Raw genomic sequence first — 21,366 nt, 5'->3', positions numbered from 1 at the left:
TGTGTTGTTATATATACAGTGTCCTTTTGTTTTAGGCAGGTTTGTTGTTAAGCAATCTTTTGCTTTTTTTTTTTCAATCTGATAGTTCCATTAATAGAGTACAGATAAATTTGACCCATTTTGACTTACTATAATTAATCAAATAAAGCTTATTCCTTCCAAATTATTTTGGTTTTCTATTTTTATCCTTTCCTTTTTCATCTTGTTTTTCCTATTTTCCTGCCCTCAAACTTTAAATGATAAGTTTAAGTTTCTGCTGGTTTGAAGCAAAAATATCCATTTATCATGTAGTGCAAACATGTCAAACTCGCGGCCCACAATGGATATTTTTGCAGCCCAGCCAATATAACGGTATGTGAGAAACATTTTAATAAAAATTTCATAATTTAATTTTTACAATATCCTGTTATACATAATTATTAATAATGAACTACAACGTTCACTAATGACTGATTACTATAATCGTATTGCATTCATTTCCCTACGTGCCATACGCGCAGGCGCACCATTTCTTTCCACCAATACTAGCAGCAGCGAATATTTTAGTAGCCGATTGCCACGTCATTAATCTTGGACTGACTTGTTTGGTGTGCGCAACAGGAAATATTTCACTTTCGGAGAACAAGAAAAATAGGTTTATTTGCGTTACGCTTATTAATTTGTGCAGTTATTCAGTGTCTGGTAAGTTAATGTTCAAAAATATATTAATTTTTATTAAAATGTTCTATTATTTTATGTTAACGATTACTCATTTATTTCAGCCCTTTGTATTCAGCATGTCTCTATCGAAATAAACCTACTTTTCTATGAAAATTGAAGCTTTTGTTTTTTTGGTGGCCCACCTAAACTTAAACCTTGTTTATTTGGCCTGTGTTAGCCTTTGAGTTTGACATGCTTGGTGTAGTGTGTATTTATCCTTTACTTTTAACATACATATATAAATTTAAGCTTTCTAATATTAGGGCTTTTGGGCAACAAGACCTTTAACAAGTTTTAACTACCCACTGAATAGTCCTCCTAATTCACCCATCTTGTTATGGTCATCATTTTAGCTTTTTTTTTTTTTTTTTTGATACAAGTAACTTTTTAACAATCAATGTAATGAAAGTTACCAACATATTTTTAGCAATTCCATTATTTCTTTATCCCCACAACTTTCCTCTGAACTTACATTTCCTACAGCTAAATAAGTGTTTTATTGATATTTTAATGAGAGTCAACAGTTGGTAAACTTTCTTGGGACTTCTTGATTTGGCCCATTCCTCCTCTCCAGCCTATTTCTCCCAAAACCCCTTCCATCAATCCAGCTATAGAATCTAAAAATAAGACATTATTCCATGATTCTATACCTTTGCTCACACCTGAAATTCCATCTCCTCCTGTCCATCCAATAGATGACTTCATTTCACAAAGTTAAAGTCTATTCAGTTTTTTTCCCTGGAAATCCTCTTAACTCTCCCAGAAAAAAATAACCACTTTCTCTTCCACATACACATATTACACTAACAGGAAGAAAACCATTTCATTATATTCACTTGTACTATATGTCTACCCTCCTTCCAACTTTTTCCTCATCATGGAACACATAGAAAATATCTGTAGAGCCCACAAGACTATACAGATAAGACTCTACTCACCTGGATGTGACTGGTCAAGAGTCTCTGGTCAACCTAGATACCTCCTGGCTGCCCAAAGACCAAGAGGATTAGATTACATTCTCAGCAAAATTATACCCCATGCAGGACACGCAAAATAGGGAGCTCCGTAAAACCAGAGTTATCATAACCATCCCTGTATTCTAAGAACCCACATATACCCTAATATAATATAGGGCTCCATTTTCTTCCAGTAAGTACTTACTAAAGAAAAAAAAAAGTCACTATTAGCTTTAAAAAAAAAATCCTGCCCCTCATCCCATGAAAAACAGTCATTCACTATCAGGCAGAAGGCTCAATAGGGCTCAAAAATAAAACCAAATGAAACAATACTCAGACACCACTAAAAAATCCCATTACTTAAACACTATTCACAAACAGGAAATGTATATAGATGGTTCCTGGACCTAGAAAGTATTTCAGTAAGAATTTCTGTCAGTTGTCACTGAAATAAATACCACTTATTTTAAGCTGGAAATAAATTGTTATCGGTTTGCAGCTTTAGACATGTGGATTACTAGAAACAGAGATGCTAAGCAAGTTTATACATCACTCTGTAGTCACAACACAATTTTTAGAAAAAGCTAATAGTCTTTCTTACAGAGAAGCAACAGAAAAACACAACCAGTGAACATACAGTATTATGAGGAACTACAGAACCTCACTCAATCATGTTCTCTATTAAATACTAAAGGCCTGGTGCATGAATTCATACACCAGTGGGGTCCCTCAGCCTGGCCTGCAGGATGGGGCCAAAACTGGCTCTCCAACATCCCCCGAGGGGTCTCAGACTGCAAGAGGGCACAGGCCAGGCCAAGGGACCCCACCAGTGCACAACTGGGGCTGGGGAAAGACACAGGTTTGCCAGCTGTGGAGGGACCGTGGGATGGCTCCAGGGCATGTCCAGCCCATCTCACTCAGTCCCGATCGGCTGGACCCCAGCAGCAAGCTAACCTACCAGTTGGAGTGTCTGCCCCCTAGTGGTCAGTGCACACCATAGCAAGCGGTTAAGCAGCCTTAGCATATCATTAGCATATTATGCTTTGATTGGTTGAACAACCAACCAGTCGACCGGACACTTAGCATATTAGGCTTGTATTATATAGGATTCTGTACTTTACACTATCGTACAATTCTTCATTGGGTACTTCTGTGAAAACAGTCTAAGACTTAATAGTTTTTCTTCCAAAATAAATTATGTATATAAACTGTCTCTTTCATCTCCTTATAATACAAATTTTGTGCATGAGATTTTAAATGATCAAATCTTATAAATAGGTATTTTCAACAATCCTGGGTCTGAGTTTTTAATTCAGCAGCCCAAAACTCTTCATAATATCTAGCATTTACCCTTTTCTTCCAACACCTTAAAGTACTTTACAGATACTTAAATAATCCTCTTCCAGCTCACAAAATAGAACAGATTTTACTAGTAGACAAGATGTCTAAAAGCAAGTTGGGTAACTGCACTGTAGGCCAATAAGAGTAAAGGACAGAGGCAAGAGGGAATTAAGTCCAATAATATGGCCCCAGTAAACAGGAAAAATTCTGAAAGGAACTAAGGCCTGAAGCCGACTTTTAACAGACATATACCTCATTCTAACGACAAAAAGTTGTGGTTTTTTTAGTATAACAAATATGGCAAGGTTGCCCGAACCAGTTTGGCTCAGTGGATAGAGCATCAGCCTGTGGACTGAAGGGTCCCAGGTTCGACTGCGGTCAGAGCATGTATCTTGGTTGTGGGCACATCCCCAGGAGGGACTGTGCAGGAGGCAGTTGATCTATGTTTCTCTCTCATCGATGTTTCTAACTCTCTATCCCTCTCCCCTCCTCTCTGTAAAAAAATCAATAAAATATATAAAATATGTATATATATTAGAGGCCTGGTGCACGAAATTCGTGCAGGGGGGGGGGGGGGTTGTCCCTCAGCCCAGCCTGCACCCTCTCCAATCTGGGACCCCTCGTGGGATGTCCAACTACCGGTTTACCAACCACTCGCCTGCCTGCCTGCCTGATTGCCCCTAACCGCTTCTGCCTGCCAGCCTGATCACCCCCTAACCACTCCCCTGCCAGCCTGATGACCCCCTAACCAATCCCCTGCCAGCCCGATTGCCCCCAATTGCCCTCCCCTGCCGGCCCAATCGCCACAACTGCCCTTCCCTGCTGGCCTGATCGCCCACAACTGCCCTCCCCTGCTGGCCATCTTGTGCAAGGGCCTGATGGTTAATTTGCATATTACCTCTTTATTATATAGGATATGTTAAGGTTTTATTTTAAAAGTAGTATTCCCGCCCTAACTGGTTTGGCTCAGTGGATAGAGCATCGGCCTGCGGACTGAAGGGTCCCAGGTTCGATTCCAGTCAAGGGCATATGCCTTGGTTGCAGGCACATCCTCAGTGGGGAGTGTGCAGGAGGCAGCTGAATTGATGTTTATCTCTCATCAATGTTTCTAACTCTCTATCCCTCTCCCTTTCTCTCTGTAAAAAATCAATAAAATATATATTTTTTAAAAAGTAGTATTCCCAACTTATCTAAACTTGTAAAACATGTTTAAGAATGTCACAAATTAGATCAGTTTTACCCCCTGACGGAATAAAATCTCTTCCTACAAACTATTCAACACAGAGATAAGATGATCTATATTTTTATTTTATATCATAATCTAATCCACTTAACTTCAAAGTAAATTTGTGTTTTCTCAGAGGCATATACTACTAGTAAACTAATGTTTCTTATGATGAAAATGGGCTGAAATAACTGCATTTCATAAAACAAATTTCAATTTTGGTTACTAGCATTTTTTGAGCTAACATTAATTAGTGCTGCCAATGAGTCCTCTAACCACATGAGGGGAGCAAATCCATTTAGAATCATAGTAATAGTAATAACAATAATAACCACCACACAGTGATTACCATGGCCCAGGGACTACTCTACAACCTTATGAACTAAGATATTATTTTACCCCAATTTAAAGACAAGAAACTGTAGCACAGAGAGGTAACTTGTTCAAGATCTCACTCACGGCTAGGGAAATGAGGGTTGGAAAAAAAGGGAACCAATTCTAATCTTTTTTCATTTTTGTTCTTTTTTCTTTTTTAAAATCTTTTCTAATGGCACTGGAAAAGAAAAAAATGTCAAAAGTGAGTAAATAGCTATGTGAATTAGCCTGATAATGAGTAAAATGGTGATATCACTAACCTCCACTAAATGCTTTTAAAGGAAGAGAAATATATTTACTTTAGATTGTAACTTTCTATAAATTTAATAACATTAAAAAGAAAACAGGGAAATTAGTCATAATTAATATTTAACTATGTCTAATTCCATGCTCCTCACATTGCCTAAACATGATTAGAGCTCCCAAAATAACGATGAAGATATCAATAATCATTTCTAAACTCTCAAAAGATCATAGAGTTCTGAGTTTTAAATCTAGAAGGAAACAAACATATAAGGAATATTTATTAAAGAGTGTCTAGTCCAATCCTTTTATTTTACAAATGAGAAAAATCAACTCAAAGTTTTAAAAGACTTTCCCATATAGATGTAAATGTCAAAATCTGGAGTAGAATTTACCTTCTGGTTCAACTGCTCTTTTTAATATACCATGCTGTAGGATACATAAAATACTATATAAAGTTTCTGAAATTGAACTACTAAAAAGGAAATCAGAACAAAATTAAATTATTTAAATCTGAAAAATAAAGGTTTCTGGAGAGGGATTAATTCCTAAGTAAACAAATGCTTTAATAATCTCCTGAAACAGTAAGTTTCTTAGGAGAACAAGAACAGATATGACTTTAAAGGAAAAAAGAACTTGAGATAAAAAGGAAGTAAACTCAATCTCTGGGGGCTTGGTCAAAAGCCTAGAATTAAATAAGATAACACATGTTATGATAAAGTCTGGGTGAGAGTGGCTACATGGTTCATGATAAATTAGATAACCTACTTTAAGATCTATTATAAAAAGACTAGAGGCCGGGTGCATGAATTCGTGCACGGGTGGGGTCCCGTGGCCTGGCAGGCGATCGAGAAGATTGGGGCAGCAGGAGGCTGGCTGGTGGGGGGAGGGGCCGCGGGAGGTTGGCTGTGGGAGCACACTGACCACCAGGGGGCAGCTCCTGCATTGAGCGTCTGCCCCCTGGTGGTCAGTCTGCATCATAGGGACCAGTCATTCGGTCACTTAGGCTTTTATATATATACTAGAGGCCCGGTGCACGAAATTTGTGCACTGGGGGTGGGGGGAATCCCTCAGCTCGGCCTGTACCCTCTCACAGTCTGGGACCCCTTGCTCCTTACCGCCCACCTGTTTGCTGCTCCCTACCACTCGGCTTGCAGCTCCTCAGTGCTGCCACGGAGGTTCCTGCCACCTCCGCTGCACTCACCAGCCATGAGCCCGGCTTCTGGATGAGCAGCACCCCCCCTGAGGGAACTCATTGTAGCCCCAGGCCCTGGTTGGTGTGGATCAGTAGTTAGAGTGTCCTCCCACACATCAAAGGGTCATGAGTTCGATTCCAGGTGAGGGCACATACACAGGTTGTGGGTTGCTTGGGCAACTGATCAATGTTTCTCTTTCTCTTTCCCTCTCCCTTCCTCTCTCTCTAGAATCAGTGAAAAGAACATATCCTTAGAGGAGGACTTAAAAAGAAAAAAAAATGCTGGTTTCGTTCAGTGGATAGTGCTTTTGCAGGCAGACTGAAGGATACCAGGTTGGATTCCAAATGAAGACATATACCTGGGTTGCCGGCTTAATCCAGGGCCCTGGTCGGGGATTCAGCAAGAGACAACCATTTGATGTCTCTCATATTAGTTTCTGTCTTTCTCCCTCCCTCCCACTCTCTGTAAAAAAAAAAAAAAAAATCAATGCAAAAATGTCCTCAGGTGAGGATTAACCAAAACAAACAAACAAACAAACAAACACCCATTCCCAGTGTGATTATTGAAGGAGCATATGAAGTATTTGTTGAATGAACGGGAAGGGATGAGACTTTGCTTTCTGTTTTAGCAACTCTGCAAGCCAGAGGGTTTATTTTTATTTTTTTTAAATATATTTTATTGATTTTTACAGAGAGGAAGGTAGAGGGATGGAGAGTGAGAAACATCGATGAGAGAGAAACATCAACCAACTGCCTCCTGCACACCCCCTACTGGGGATGTGCCCACAACAAAGGTATATACCCTTGACCAGAATTGAACCTGGGACCCCTCAGTCCACAGGCCGATGCTCTATCCACTGAGCCAAACTGGTTAGGGCCAAAGGGTTTATTTTTTATTTTCATTTTTATTGATTGATTATTTTAGAGAGGAAGGGAGCGAGAGAAACATCAGTGTGTTGTTCCACTTACTATGCTCTCTTTGGTTGCTTCTTGTCTGTGCCCTGACCAGGGATCCAACCTGCAACCTTGCTGTATCAGGAGGAGGTTCTAACCCACTGCTCAGGGTGCTGCCTGTCAGGGCCCCTCAACAAAATCCCTCTGGTGTGCCCTGGCCCCTGATGTGGGTCGGAGCTCCTCTGGCACAGCAAAGGTTTGGGTTCCATTCTGTCAGGTTTTGGGTTTGATTCCTGGTCCAGGCTGACTGCTGCTCAGCAGGTGACCGAGGACCATTGAAGTCCATGTGCTCTAGTCATTTGGCGGGACCCGGGGTTCCATGGCTGACTTGGCCGACTCTGTTCCCTGCTACCCCCAGTCCTCCATCCAGGGCGACTTCAACTATAAAAGCTGCGTGGCCTCCAGGTAGGTCGCCCTCTCCATGGCTCGCCAGGCTTGGTTTCTCCACAGTTGCCCTGGGAGGCTGATTTCCAGGTTACCCAGGAGAGCGCCCTCCACTCCGGACTCCCAGGGAGAGCCAGTTGGGGGCATGAGTGCTGGCTGACCTCTGCGGTTGCCCCATCAGCCCCGATCTCCCCTGCCTGTGGCCCCGCCCCTCCCTTCATGATCACATATCCGGGGCCATAGGCACAGCTGCACCCGATGCCCTGGGTGCCGCCATGCTTGTGGCCCCGCCCCTCCCTTTGCCATTGCACATCAGAGGGCTGCAGGCACGGCTGCACCCTGGGCCTGCACCCAGTGCTCAGGGTGCTGCCATGCCTGCTAACCCGCCCCTCCCTTCCTGATCACATATCCGGGGGCCTCAGGCACGGCTGCACCTGATGCCCTGGGTGCCGCCAAGCTTGTGGCCCCGCCCCTCCCTTCGCATGGCAGATCAGAGGGCTGCAGGCAGGCTGCACCCTGGGCCTGCACCCGGTGCTGTGTGCTGCCATGCCTGCTGCCCCACCCCTCCCTTCTCCATTGTAGATCCGGGGGGCTGCAGGCACGGCTGCACCCGATGCCCTGGGTGCCACCATGCTTGTGGCCCCGCCCCTCCCTTCGTGATTGCATATCCAGGCCACAGGCACGGCTACACGTGGTACCCCAGGTGCAGCCGTGCCTTTGGCCCCACTTCTCCCTTCAAGATCGCAGATCAGGGGACTGCAGGCTAGTTGGCATCCCTGGCCCCTGTGGTCCTGCACCCCGGCTCTCTCTTCCTCCGATTGCCATGGCGATTACCAGCACCCCTGACAGGGGTGTCGCCTGGCCTGCTGGGCTTTCTGATGGCAATCACTGGCTGGGGGGCGGGCAAAGGCAGCCCTGTGGGCCACCATTATTCCGTCTTTCCCCTTTTGCCTCCCATCATTGCTCCTGTGTATGCAAATTAGCCGCCATCTTTGTTGGCGGTTAACTGCCATCTTGGCTGACAGTTAATTTGCATATACTCACTGATTAGCCAATGAAAAGGGTAGGGGTCGTACGCTAATTACCATGTTTCTCTTTTATTAGTGTAGACTAGAGGCCCGGTGCACAAAAATTTGTGCACTCGGGGCAGGGGGTCTCCCAGCCCTGCCTGTGCCCTCTCGCAGTCTGGGACCCCTCGGGAGATAACGACCTGCTGGCTTAGGCCTGCTCCCGGGTGGCAGAGGGCAGGCCCAATCCCTAAGTGCAGCCCCTGGTCAGGCTCAGAGCAGGGCCGATTGGGGAGTTGGGGCGCCGCCCCGTCACGCACAGAGCAGGGCTGATCAGGGGGTTGAGGAGCTCCCCTCACACACAGAGCAGGGCGGATCAGGGGGTTGGGGCGCTGCACCCTGTCACACTCAGGGCAGGGCCAATGGGGAGGTTATGGCTCTACCCTGTCACACAAAGCAAGGTCCGTGGAGGGGGGTTGGGGCACCACCCTCTATCACCCACAGAGTAGGGCCGATCAGGGGGTTGGGGCGCTGCCACTGTCACACTCGGGGCAGGGCCGATGGAGAGGTTATGGCTCTACCCTGTCACACACAAAGCAGGGCCCGTGGGGGGGTGGGGGGGGTTGGTGCGCTGCACCCTGTCACACACAGAGCCGCAGGGCAATCAGGGGATTGGGGAGCTCCCCACTATCAGGCACAGAGCAGGGCTGATCAGGGGGTTGGGGCGCCTTCCCCTGTCAGGAACAGAGCAGGGCAGATAGGGAGGTTGTGGCCCCGCCCCCTGTCACACACACAGCCGCAGGGTGATCAGTGGGTTTGGGCACTATCCCCTGTCATGCTGATCCCGGTGCCGGGATGCATATTACCCTTTTACTATATAGGATAGCGGCCTGGTACATGGGTGGGGGCCGGCTGGTTTGCCCTGAAGGGTGTCCTGGATCAGGGTGGGGGTCCCCACTGGGGTGCCTGGCCAGTCTGGGTGAGGGGCTGAGGGCTGTTTTCCGGGGTGGCGAGTGACTACTTCTTTTTTTTTTGTTTTTTTTTTTTTATTCTGGGCCAGCTTTAGCTCTGAGGCCTCGCTGCTGAAAACATGGATACAATGTTTCGGTCCGGCTGGGTTTCAGTCCACCGATTTCTGGGGTTTTGTTTACCTTCTTATTTGCAACATAGTACATAGTTGCTTAGAGTTGCAACTCAGAGGCCAGCAAGTGAGGCAAGGAACGTTGGAGTCCGCAGCAAGCAAGCCTCATGCTCGCTTCAGTGCCTGGCTGCCGGCCGCCATCTTGGCTGACAGTTAATTTGCATATACTCACTGATTAGCCAATGAAAAGGGTAGTGGTCGTACGCTAATTACCATGTTTCTCTTTTATTAGTGTAGATAGATAGATTAGCCAGAGCAAGCAGGTACTCAAAGCCATCTACACTAATAAAAGAGAAACATGGTAATTAGTGTACGACCGCTACCCTTTTCATTGGCTAATCAGTGAGTATATGCAAATTAACTGTCAGCCAAGATGGCGGCCGGCAGCCATGCACTGAAGCGAACATGAGGCTTGCTTGCTGCAGTGAAGGAGGACTCCAACGTTCCCCGCCTGCGCTGCAGGCCTCTGAGCTGGCAGTTTGAAACTTTGTAACAAATACAGAAGCTAAACAAAACCGCAGGGATCTCAGAGCTGGAATTAATACATTGTTTCGATTATAGAACGCAAACAAACCAGCAGCGGAAGCCTCAGAGCTAGAGCCAGAGCTAAAGCTGGCCCAGAATAAAAAAAAAGAAAAAAAGGAGTGGTTGGGAGCTTCAGTCAATCGCCAGCCTTAAGGCAGCCCTCAGCCCCTCACCCAGACTGGCCAGGCACCCCAGTGGGGACCCCCACCCTGATCCAGGACACCCTTCAGGGCAAACCAGCCTGCCCCCAGGCCTCTATCCTATATAGTAAAAGGGTAATATGCCTCCCAGCACCGGGATCAGCGGAGCCGCGAGGCCTCCTGGCACCGGATCAGCGTGACAAGGGGCAGCGCCCAAACCCCCTGATCGCCCTGCGGCTCTGTGTGTGACAGGGTGCGGCGTCCCAACCCCCTGATCGGCCCTGCTCTGTGTGTGACAGGGTGTGGTGCCCCAACCCCCCCCCCAACCCCCCCACAGGCCCTGCTCTGTGTGTGACAGGGTAGAGCCATAACCTCCCCATCGGCCCTGCCCTGAGTGTGACAGTGGCAGTGCCCCAACCCCCTGATCGGCCCTGCTCTGTGGGTGATAGAGGGCAGCGCCCCAACCCCCCCCCCCCGCCGCCCCCCGACGGGCCCTGCTCTGTGTGTGATAGGGTAGAGCCATAACCTCCCCATTGGCCCTGCCCTGAGTGTGACAGTGGCAGCGCCCCAACCCCCTGATCCGCCCTGCTGTGTGTGTGACAGGGGGCGGTGCCCTAACTCCCCTATCGGCCCTACTCTGTGAGTGACAGGGGGGAGCTCCTCAACCCCCTGATGAGCCCTGCTCTGTGAGTGACAGGGGGGAACTCCCCAACCCCCTGATGGGCCCTGCTCTGTGCATGACAGGGGGCAGCGCCCAACCCTCTGATCGGCCCTGCTCTGTGCATGACAGGGGGTGGCGCCGCAACCTCCCCATCGACCCTGCCTTGAGTGTGACAGGGGGCGGTGCCCCAACCCCCCAATCGGCCCCACCCTGAGCATGACTGAGGGTGGCATCGCAACCTCCCAATCCGCCCTGCTCTGTGCATGACAGGGGGCGGCGCCCCAACTCCCCAATCAGCCCTGCTCTGAGCCTGACCAGGGGCTGCACCTAGGGATTGGGCCTGCCCTCTGCCAGCCGGGAGCAGGCCTAAGCCAGCAGGTCGTTATCTCCCGAGGGGTCCCAGACTGCGAGAGGGCACAGGCCGGGCTGAGGGACCCCCCCATCCCCCCCCGAGTGCACAAATTTTTGTGCACTGGGCCTCTAGTGTGATATAAAAGAAGACCAGAGCATTTATACACATTGCACATAACTGAATATGATATTTAATTGGATAAAGAAGTTGAAGGGATTAGCTACAAAACATATATGCATATCACATGGACAGGAACAATAATGTGGTGAGAGTCAAGAGAGGGGGAATCGGGGATAGGTGGAGGTGGGGAAAGCAGAGGTTGGGGGGAGTCTGCAATAATGTCAACATTAAAATTATTTTTTAAAAATTTTTAAATAAAATTTAAAAAATAAAATACATAAAACTAAACTTTTAAAGCATATTAAAAGTTTCAAATCCTGGTGGTTGTACCTTTTTTCGTAATAACTAATAAGTGCCTAAGATTAGAATAAACCCACCATCTCTTATAAAATTCAATTTCTACTTCCTATATAATTTTATCCTCTAATAATCATAAAATAACCTGTGAAGGACTCAGTAGGCTATCACTGTGCCTTTTTTGTTATATCATCATTTTATAACATTTAACTCTCCACTAATTCTGAAACTGTACAGATTTTAAAACCAGTAAGACCATTATTTATGGGGCAAACTAAAAAGCAAAATTTTATCTAGGGTATAAATTCAATGAAGTTTTACTTACCTTTTCTTTATTTTATTTTTTTCCATCACTTTTTACCGCTCCCTACCTTCCTCCACCCCACCCCCCCAATGAAGTTTTCTAAAAAACACAAAATATGCTCTGAGAGGTAAAATAAGTTATTATTTTTTTGCTTCTTTAAGAATTTCCAAACGCTTTCTTATAGAATATTTTCCAAGTTTTCTATAAAAATATATAATTTTTAATGTCCAATATGTATTTTAACCAAATTCAAAATATCAGCAGGTTTAAATAAAACATTTGTAATATTTATGCTAAATGTTCTCCCCACTAAACCTACTCAAATACATGCTCAAACATTCCTTATCAGTATTTAATCAATATGTATATGATAGAAGACTCCTTACTTTTGAAGTTTTCATCCCTCTTAAATTAATTTTTACCGTAAAAACAGCAAAAATTAGCAAAACAATGGCAACTCACTTTGAATGTTCCTATCATTGAAGCACTATTTTACTAATAAAATATTAATACAAATTAAATATTTTACTAACAAAAAATTTCATTGACCCTATTTCTTGGGACAATATAAGGAATTTTATTATCTAATACTAGGGGCCCAGTGCACGAATTCGTGCACCTTGAAAGGAACTGTGGGCCATGAGGCTGCGGTAGGCACAGGGGTGGGTCTTGGCCCATCCTCCGCACCCCTGCCTGGCCCCTCCCACCACAGCCCCCTTTCCCCTATCTGCCAGCAGCCCCATTCCCGCTGCCACCGCCGCCGCCGCCACCGCCACGGCCGCCGCTCCCACGAGCTGACAGCACCAGCCCTGCTTGCACCCACTGACAATGTGGAGCTATTGGGGCCAGCGCTGTCAGCGGGTGCAAGCAGTGACTGCTGTCCCAATCGTCCCTCAGGAGCAGGGGGACGTGGAGAAGCCCTCAGGGGCTATCAGGGCCAGCAGCCACCACTCGCACCTGCTGACGGCGCTGAGTGATCAGGACCAACACCGGGCACTGGCAGCGGTTGCGAGCAACCGCTCTGGCACCCTCTGCAGGTACGAGCCGGGCTGGGGCTGGCACTGGCAGTGGGTGCGAGCTGCAGCTCCAGCGCCAGCAGCAGGTGTGAGTGCGGGATGGGACTGCGGCACACGGGAACAAAGGATTTTCAGTAACCACCAGAGGCTCGCCCCGATGATAGCGACCAGTGCCCTGCCTTGGTCTGGCGCCCCTGCTCACGTGCTCCACCATACCGCTGCAGCTGCCGCCCGCCATGTTCCACGCACACTCCCTGGTGGTCAGCGCACGTCATAGCGACCAGTTGTTCGGTTGTTCCACCATTCGGTCTATTTGCATATTAGCCTTTTATTATATAGGATTATTATATAGGATAATATTCTGACTACATAAAAAGGAGACTATCAAACCACCTCCTTAACAAAGCATGAGCCTGGAGGTTTTTCTTCCCTTCCTTTCTTTCTGGAGTGCTATGACCACACAACACAGCTTACTCTTACTGAATGATGCCAGTGAGACTGAAGAAAAGACAAATAGCAGCTTCACCTGGGACTTTTCTTCCAAGAGTAGTTAAAAGTTAAACATGGGCAGGGTGCTGTGCTAGATACAGGCTTGCTCAAGGTAAACCTGTTAGATCCACTGGGCAGCTAACTTGTGGCCTTGGCCTCACTGACACCACGTTGTAACAGATCTATCTCACCCTGTGGATGCAGGTGAGCAAGCAGTCAGGCCAGTGCCACCTCATGATCTACCTACCTTCTGCTGCAGCAGCTTCTCCTTTTATCCAATCCCTCCCCAACAATCCTTTCCCAACCATGACTCCTACTACCACTGCATAGGAAGGGACAATAATTATCAGTGGGAGCTAGTCAGGATTAACAGTCAGGATCCATACTATCACTCTCCAGTCCTAGGCCACCAAAAACAGCTCTAGAACTTCCACCTCAATTTCAAAACATAGGCCTCTCTAAGGTTTTGGCCACTTTTCCCATTATTTCATCATTATTAAGTACAATATTAAAAATTGGGTAGCTATTCTGGCCAGGCCCTGAAAGTCTCAAACTACTTCAGAGGCAAAATAACACCATGTGATACTGAAAACGTTTTTTTCACGGACAAATAACAAGAGTCATTTCTACAGATATCTTTGCAAATTTATTCTGGGCAATATAAACATAACCACTCATTTGAGTCAGGCTAACTTAAGAAAAGCAAACTAATTTTCACATGTAAGCAGAACAATAGTGATCTAAAAAATACATATCTGAAAGATTTGCTTTTAACAGTTATTTAACCCAATTAAGATGCTGCCAATTTGCCCAGGCACCTTATGTTGACAAATGAAAAAATTATGTGAACTTTATTATTTATAGAATAAAATTTTAATTCATCATAAATGTTTCCACAGCTGCTGATTCTCTGAGAACTATCATTCTCTTTAGGTCCAGCCCCTCTTCTCTCCACCACTCCACACACACCTCCAATCTCATCCATGTTTAACCAAACCCACTTTGCTCAGGTATAAAGGACTCTGGAAACTGTTTTATTATATGCAGAAGTTAGCGCTCCACCAAAGGGCAGAAATAAATGACAGCCCCTCCCCTTAAACCTTCACAATCTAAAAAGCAGATAAGAGGAAAATGTACAACACATTACATATGATAAGTGCTACTGAGATAACAAAAATGCAGTTAAGTTATATGAGGGGGATGAAGGATGGCGACAGACAGGGGTACGATTATTCAAGTAAGGCTATCTGCTTGACAGACAGTTATGAATTCACTAGACAAGGGGGGAGGCGGAGTGTTCAAAGCCTAGAAAAATAGCATTTATAAAAGCACAGAGGTAAATATCTTCATTTTCCTTGACTATTAATTTTAAAATCCTCAGAAGGTAAGTTACAGTTTTCTTTAAAGGATAAAATTGCAAATTACTTTGAGATATTTAGCATTACTTTGGAAGCACATCAAAATATAAATATAGACACAATTTTAACATTACTTTTGAAACATTCTCATTTGGCCAGGCACTGGTGTTTTTGTATTTGCCAACAATACACACACACCACATGCAATTAATGCCCCAGAGTGGAAGCCCTAGGAAGAGCTTCAGAGACTACACTCTTGAGATCAGAATCCCACTTACTCATGTTTGACTTGGCAAATCTCTCTGTGCCTCATTTTCCTAATCTGATTATAGTATACTAGTGGCCTGGTGCACGGATTTGTGCACATTGAAAGGAAATTAATTAGAAGAAATATTTTAATATCACTATTTGCCCTCTCTATAATAAAAGTGTCAACCAAATTTGCCATCGACAATGACAGATGGAAACACACATGTGCAGGCGCCAGAGAGAGCTTTATATGTATCGCACATGTGCGAATCAACTTAGCCTTTTATATATATAAATGTTACATTTACTAATATGTTCATTTGAATATTGTGTGTTTCCCTCAACTACACTGTAAACACCATGAAAACAGAGGCTGTCTTGATCACTGCTCTTTACCTAACACTCAGCAGTATCTAGCCCTTAAAGGGTGCCAAATGTACTAGTATACCTGATATACCTGAGTAAATGAATGGTTAGTAAAGAGTAACACATCACTCCTGAAGAACTAGACTTTGACAATGAACTATGACCCAAAAATCTGAGTAGCTCAGCAATCTGGCAAGATTATCACTCTCAAAGACTTATCATATTCCTTCTGAAATAGAATAACTGGAATATCTAAAAATAATCTAAATGACCCTCAAAAATCATGTTAATATAGTTGCTTTAATATCAATACCTCCTAAAATATAAATTGTGAGAAAAACAAATATCTATTTGAGGAAATGAATTCACCAATGATTCATGGTTCAATATGATTTCTGATATTCTGTAGATCAATGATTTTCAAACGGTGTGCCACAAGAATTTTTAAAACACACAATATCTAATTATTTAGTGAGGGGCATTGACCTCTTTTCCCTTAGACTGTCAAGTAAAAAAAATTATAACAGCCACCACAACAATAGCCATCAGTGTAAATGAATTAAAAGTGTATCTTTTTGTCAGACCAACAAAAAATATATTTTTGATGTGCCACAGAATTTTAGTAATCAGTTTACGTGTGCAATGAGATGAAAAGGTTGAAAAGCACTGCTGTAGGTTTTAATCCCACCTGATTTCAGCCATTTTTTAATACTGTTCATCAGCATGCAGTACAGAATCTGCTTCTAAAGCATCTTGCGGACCTGATTCACCACTCCTTTAAAAAAGGTATATAAAATATACCACCCTTAAATCGAAGATTGCTTGGGGATCTCCTATAAAAAGGCTAGTAAGACAAAACACAAGGAAAGATTTCAAAATTCTTTTAAAACATAATTACCAGGCTCTCGTTGAAAAGAATAACTTTTTTCTGTGGTGGCCCATAATTATGGTTCTCAGATGTAAGCTCATAAAAAGCTTGAAACGAATTTGCCCCATCAGGTGGGAAACTGTGGTCCTCCTGGCTAAGCACAAAAATTACCAAGATTTACATGCACCCACGTTTTGCTTCACTTGGGACTTTTCAACAGGCATTAGCACTTTGCCCTTCAAGTCTATGTAGAAACCCCAAGAGAACACAGACCACAATTTTGCAGTCAGTCCCTGCACAGAACTACATCAAGCCACACACAGATGTGCCCCTAGTAAATTCAAGTAAACAAACGACAGGAAAGCTTAAGCGGTTTGCAACATTAACGTAGGTTCCCAAAGACAAGACTGCCACCTGGACACAAGGTTGGGTAAGGGAAAGCTCGTTACTCTCCGAAAGAGGAGTAATGGAGAAAATTTCCACCGCACTTATTTAAAGTTTCCATCTCCATACACACACACACCCTTCCCCTAAGCACCGGCGGGGGGGACTCGGCCTCGCCCGGGCGCCGGGAGGGAATCCGCACTGGACTTCCGTCCTCTCCCGGGCAGGAATGAGACCCCGCCTTCCCGCCCGCGGACCCCCGCCGCCGCGCAGGGCCACCTCCCCGCTCCGCACGCTGCCAGACGGCCGCGGAGCGCGCGCGCCGGAGACCTCCCACCTCCGACCCCGGCCGGGGCCGCGCTCCAGCCCGGGTGCGCCCGCCGCCGGGCCCCCGCGCCTCGGGAAGACTTCAGCAGTTGAGCCCCAGGGCGCTGAAGACCGGGGCCCGCCCCCCGCCACAACCGGCACGGGCGCCCCCTCTGTCACCCTCGCGCCGCCCCGTCCACCGGGCCGCTAATCCCCGCGCTCCCCGCCCGCCGCCGTCCAACTGCCCCCGCTGCCCACCACCCCCACCCAGGCCCCGCGGACGGCCGGAGGGCGGGGACGGGTCCCGCCGCCAGCCCGCCCCAGAGGTCCCGGGCCGCCCCCCGCCGCACCTACCATGGTACAGATGGAGGCGAATTTGGAGACTGTCATTAGGATTTCCATCCGCCCAGCGCCATCTTCCACCCAATCACAGCAGCGGCGGCGGCGGGCGGGAGAGAAGGGGAGCCGGGCCGCCCTCTCGCACCGCAGCCCGAGGGCGGACCCCGATCCGCCGCGGACCCACGCACCGAGCCTGCTCTGCCAACGCTGCCGTCGTCGCCGCCGGCGCTCCGGCACTTGCCACCTCGGGTCCCAGCCCCCTCCCGCTGGCTGCCCGCCCGCCCCCGGCTCCTCCCCGGCACCTCCCCGGCACAGGGCGCAGCCGCTGCCTCGGGGCCCGCGCCTGCCCGCGAAGCTGCTCGACACGCACCCCGCCCAGCGCGCTGGGGAGCGGGCTCCACCGAGGCCCTAAAGCCCCGCCCGCTTCGCGGCTGCGCGGCCCAGCGGCGCGCCCCGCCCACCCGCCGCGCGCCGGGACCTCCTCGCGCGCAGCCCCGCCCACTTCCCCGCGCACGCCCCTCCCTCCCGGAGCGCGCCTGTGGGGGACTCCCGAGCCGGCCCTGCCCGGCGCTCGGCCAGGCGCCGCTTCCTGCCGGCGTCCCTCGCGGTCCTAGAGCCTGCTACAGTCCGCGCGAGCTCCAGGTGCAGCCAGGGGCTGCTGGGGAGGTGCGCGTCGCTGGGGCTGGGGGTGGGGAAGGGGTGTGCAAATCCCGGGAGGGACTGCCCCGAAGCCTCCAGCGAGGGCGAGAGGACAGCTATTTCTCACTGCTGAAGCAGAAAATGGGGCAGTGATGTGGATAATTCTGAGTGGGATGGCAGTAAACCTGCCTCTGTACATTTAAAATAACCCAGGTAATCCAACGTTCCAAGCACTAAACAAAATGTAAGGTGGTTTGTTTCTTTGGTGAATCGCCTGAGTCAAAACTCCCTAACTTAGCAAAAGGCCAATTGCATAAAAATGAAAGAGGCAAAAAAGAAACTATGTTTAACTCTTTGAATTAAGAAGAAAGGTAAGTAATGGTACGGGGGCGGAGCTGCCTTATGCCTGCCTGTTGGCCATAAATTCAGAATTTGTTTATAAATATAGTTTCTAAACATATTCATCCTGAAAGTTGAATTGCAAAATGGAGAAGATCTTAGCCCAATAATGATAATGATGTTACCAGGACCAGACATCTCTCAAACAAGAAGTGTCCCGTGAGAAACATTTAAGCAGTATTAGCTAGCGGTATAGTTCCTCTTTTCTATGATTATAAAACTCATTTTACCCTGTTCGTGTCAAGCAACTCAGCTTTATTTCTTTCTATTTGAGAAAGTAGTTCAAGTGTGTAGCATAACTTTATAAATTATTATATTAGAAAGCTTGTGATATTTTTTGATTGGTGTAACGTACTAATGGGGTGCTTTCCTGGGTTCCCCCATTTCAGTGGGGCTGATGAACTGAATTCAGACAAACTTATAAAATCAGATATGCTTTACACCATAGTTCAAAGTATTCAAAACACAAAACAAAGCATTCAAAGAAAAAATTAGGTGAAAAATAGATTTCTGGTGCGTGAATTCTGTTTCTATAATGATTTTCATTATAAGCTTGTTTGGAGAAAAAAAATGCAAATAGGATATAGCCTAGTCCCACAATAGCTGGCTTGGTTCTCCAGGCACCTGCCTCCATGTTAGTTGGGGCCCTCCCTCTTTGCCTGATAAGCAAGCCAGTGCCTAGGACCCTGTTTGTCACCACCCATTCAGATTCAGGTATGTGGGTGTTTACCTCCTTTTTCCTGCCTAGTGTCAAACACCTGAATTCTATTTGCTGTGTTCCATTCTACTTAGACCTCCTGGGCCTCCTACCACTGTCACAATGCTCCTGGATCCTTGGATAAATGTCTATTGTCATTCTGTCCTCCCCACTTGCTTTTCTGTTCCAGCACACAGGTCTGATGTAACAGAATTTAAGCCCCACCTCCATCTACAGTGCTCACCACCATGTCGCCTTGTCCATGAATCCTAAACGTCACAGGAACAGAGGCAACCAGCTCTATACATGAGTTTATGGAAGAAGAAGGCCTTTTAAAAATGAATTTCTGATAGAATTATCTGGAGTTGTGCTTGATGTTATAGCCATCTAAATTTGCAGGTGATATCATAGAACCTAATTGCACAACCTCACCATGCCTTGTCTCCCCAGCTGAAGGTTAATCAGAGAGGCACAACAAAAAGAGGGATTCTTCTATGTGTATGCGCTGCCCTGGGGTGTTTTTTTAACTATATATAATGCAGTTGAACATAATATTTGGCTAAAATGCCACACTTTTGCACCTAGAGCTCGGGGGGTGGGGGGGTACATCTGGGCTTAGAACACAGTTTTTACCTACAACTGTCTCAGTTTTACAAAGTGCTCGATTATGCCTAGAGAAAGATGAGTTTGAGCACGTCTGACTTCTTTGGGGCCTTCATGAGAGTATATGCTACAAAATAGACCCAGATAACCTCAAGGACCAAGCAAGTAAATGAACTAGAGCCATCCTTAATCTGCTGGTCGGCGCATTTTTAAAATTTGTTTCATTTGAATACTTTTACATAATCATATACTGTCCAGTTCCTTGCAAGCCACCCATATTTCTGTTACTTATCTTGTCTCCTTCAAACCAAATGTCCCTCATATATTTCTGCCACTTCTCTTCCTCTTCTCCCTAAAGGCATGTGGGTTTGCACCAGTTAACATATTAGTAAATGAGTGAAATGCTGCCTGTGACAGGGTGGGGAGTGGTGTGTGTGTCGGGTCGGGGTGGGGGGGGGGGGATACAGGGGATATAAGACATTCATAACGACAGGTAGTACTTATTTAGGAGTTTTCTGTACACCAAGCATTTTATTTATTTTTTATTTTTTAAATATATTTTTTATTGATTTCAGAGAGGAAGAGAGAGAAACATCAATGATGAGAGAGAACCATTGATTGGCTGCCTCCTTGCATGCCCTCTACTGGGTGTGTGCCCCTGACTGGAATCGAACCCAGGACCCTTCAGTCTACAGGCCAATGCTCTATCCACTGAGCCAAACCAGCTAGAGCTACACCACGCATTTTATCAAATCCTCATAAAGCCATGAAAGTGGTGCTATTATTATCCCCATTTTCTAAGAAACTAAGGCACACAGGTAACTTTCCCAAGTGAGAGGGTGCAGAATATGCTATCCCCAAACAAACTACTTTGGCATATTGATTATTTTGAATTAAAGTTACTTGAGAAAAAGCCAGTGTAAGAAGGACACTCAGCTCCTTCATCTCTCTGAAAGCAGGAGATAAATCTTCCATGTGAAAGGTACCCTCCCTGTACCAGGAGGGGAGGGAAACAGCCTTATCACTAGAGATAGGGAACTCAGGGCTGAGAAAGCTGTATAAAAAACTGTGATACTTCTCCACTCATTAGCTACCCCCAGCCCACGCCCATTTGTCAGTTCTTTACAAGTGTGTTGTTTCTTTGTCTAAAATGTATAAAGCTGCCTGCTTTGGTCAATTCTTTGAGTCTCATATTTCTATGAGCTCTTGTAGATACCAAATTAATTTTTTTTCTCCTGTTAATCTGTCACGTCAATTATTAAACCAGCCAAAAAATCTAGAAGGGAAGAAGGGAAAAGTTGTCTTCCCCTGCACAAGGTTGCACAACTAGTAAGCAATGGAGCTAGGATCTGAACTTGGCTCCAGAAGCCACCCTTGCATCCACTCTGCTGCTTCGCCAGCTCCGTAAAAGTGCCTCATTCGAATTCTAGTAGGATGAACCTGAGAGGCACTGACTCCTTTGGGATTCACATGAAGGTTTTAGCTACAAAATATAATCAAAGACATATTTCTTTATCTTACTCTCTTCCTCTGGAAAATAAGGGTAATGGTTATGTCTACTTCTGAGGACAGAACATGGAGCATATTTAGAATAGCCTGACCCTCAATACAAGCTGGAGAGCTCACAATGGCTATTCAAAGTCAACATTTTAAAAGTCAGGGTGGGCAAATACAGCCCTCAGGATGCCAGTTTACTTCCTCAGATTTAATGAACCTCTGCTATGTGCCAGACGC

At 46.2% G+C, this 21,366-nt stretch overlaps 1 protein-coding gene across 1 annotated transcript in view; it reads right to left on the bottom strand.

Annotated features, from left to right (window-relative positions):
• The window catches only part of USP12 (ubiquitin specific peptidase 12), a 121,385-nt gene extending 103,839 nt beyond the window's left edge, over nt 1-17,546 (bottom strand). Inside the window, exon 1 of the mRNA XM_070409430.1 lies at nt 17,310-17,546. Within this exon, the coding sequence (XP_070265531.1) occupies nt 17,310-17,357 (48 nt within the window). The 5' untranslated portion in view covers nt 17,358-17,546. The remainder of the gene's footprint in view (nt 1-17,309) is intronic.
• Nucleotides 17,547-21,366: the final 3,820 nt, after the last annotated feature.

This window comes from Myotis yumanensis, unplaced genomic scaffold (assembly GCF_028538775.1).
Source record: "Myotis yumanensis isolate MYYU_CA2020_CCGP unplaced genomic scaffold, mMyoYum1.0.hap1 SCAF_3, whole genome shotgun sequence".
Classification (NCBI taxonomy): Eukaryota; Metazoa; Chordata; class Mammalia; order Chiroptera; family Vespertilionidae; genus Myotis; species Myotis yumanensis.
This window is presented reverse-complemented; position numbering and strand designations above follow the sequence as displayed.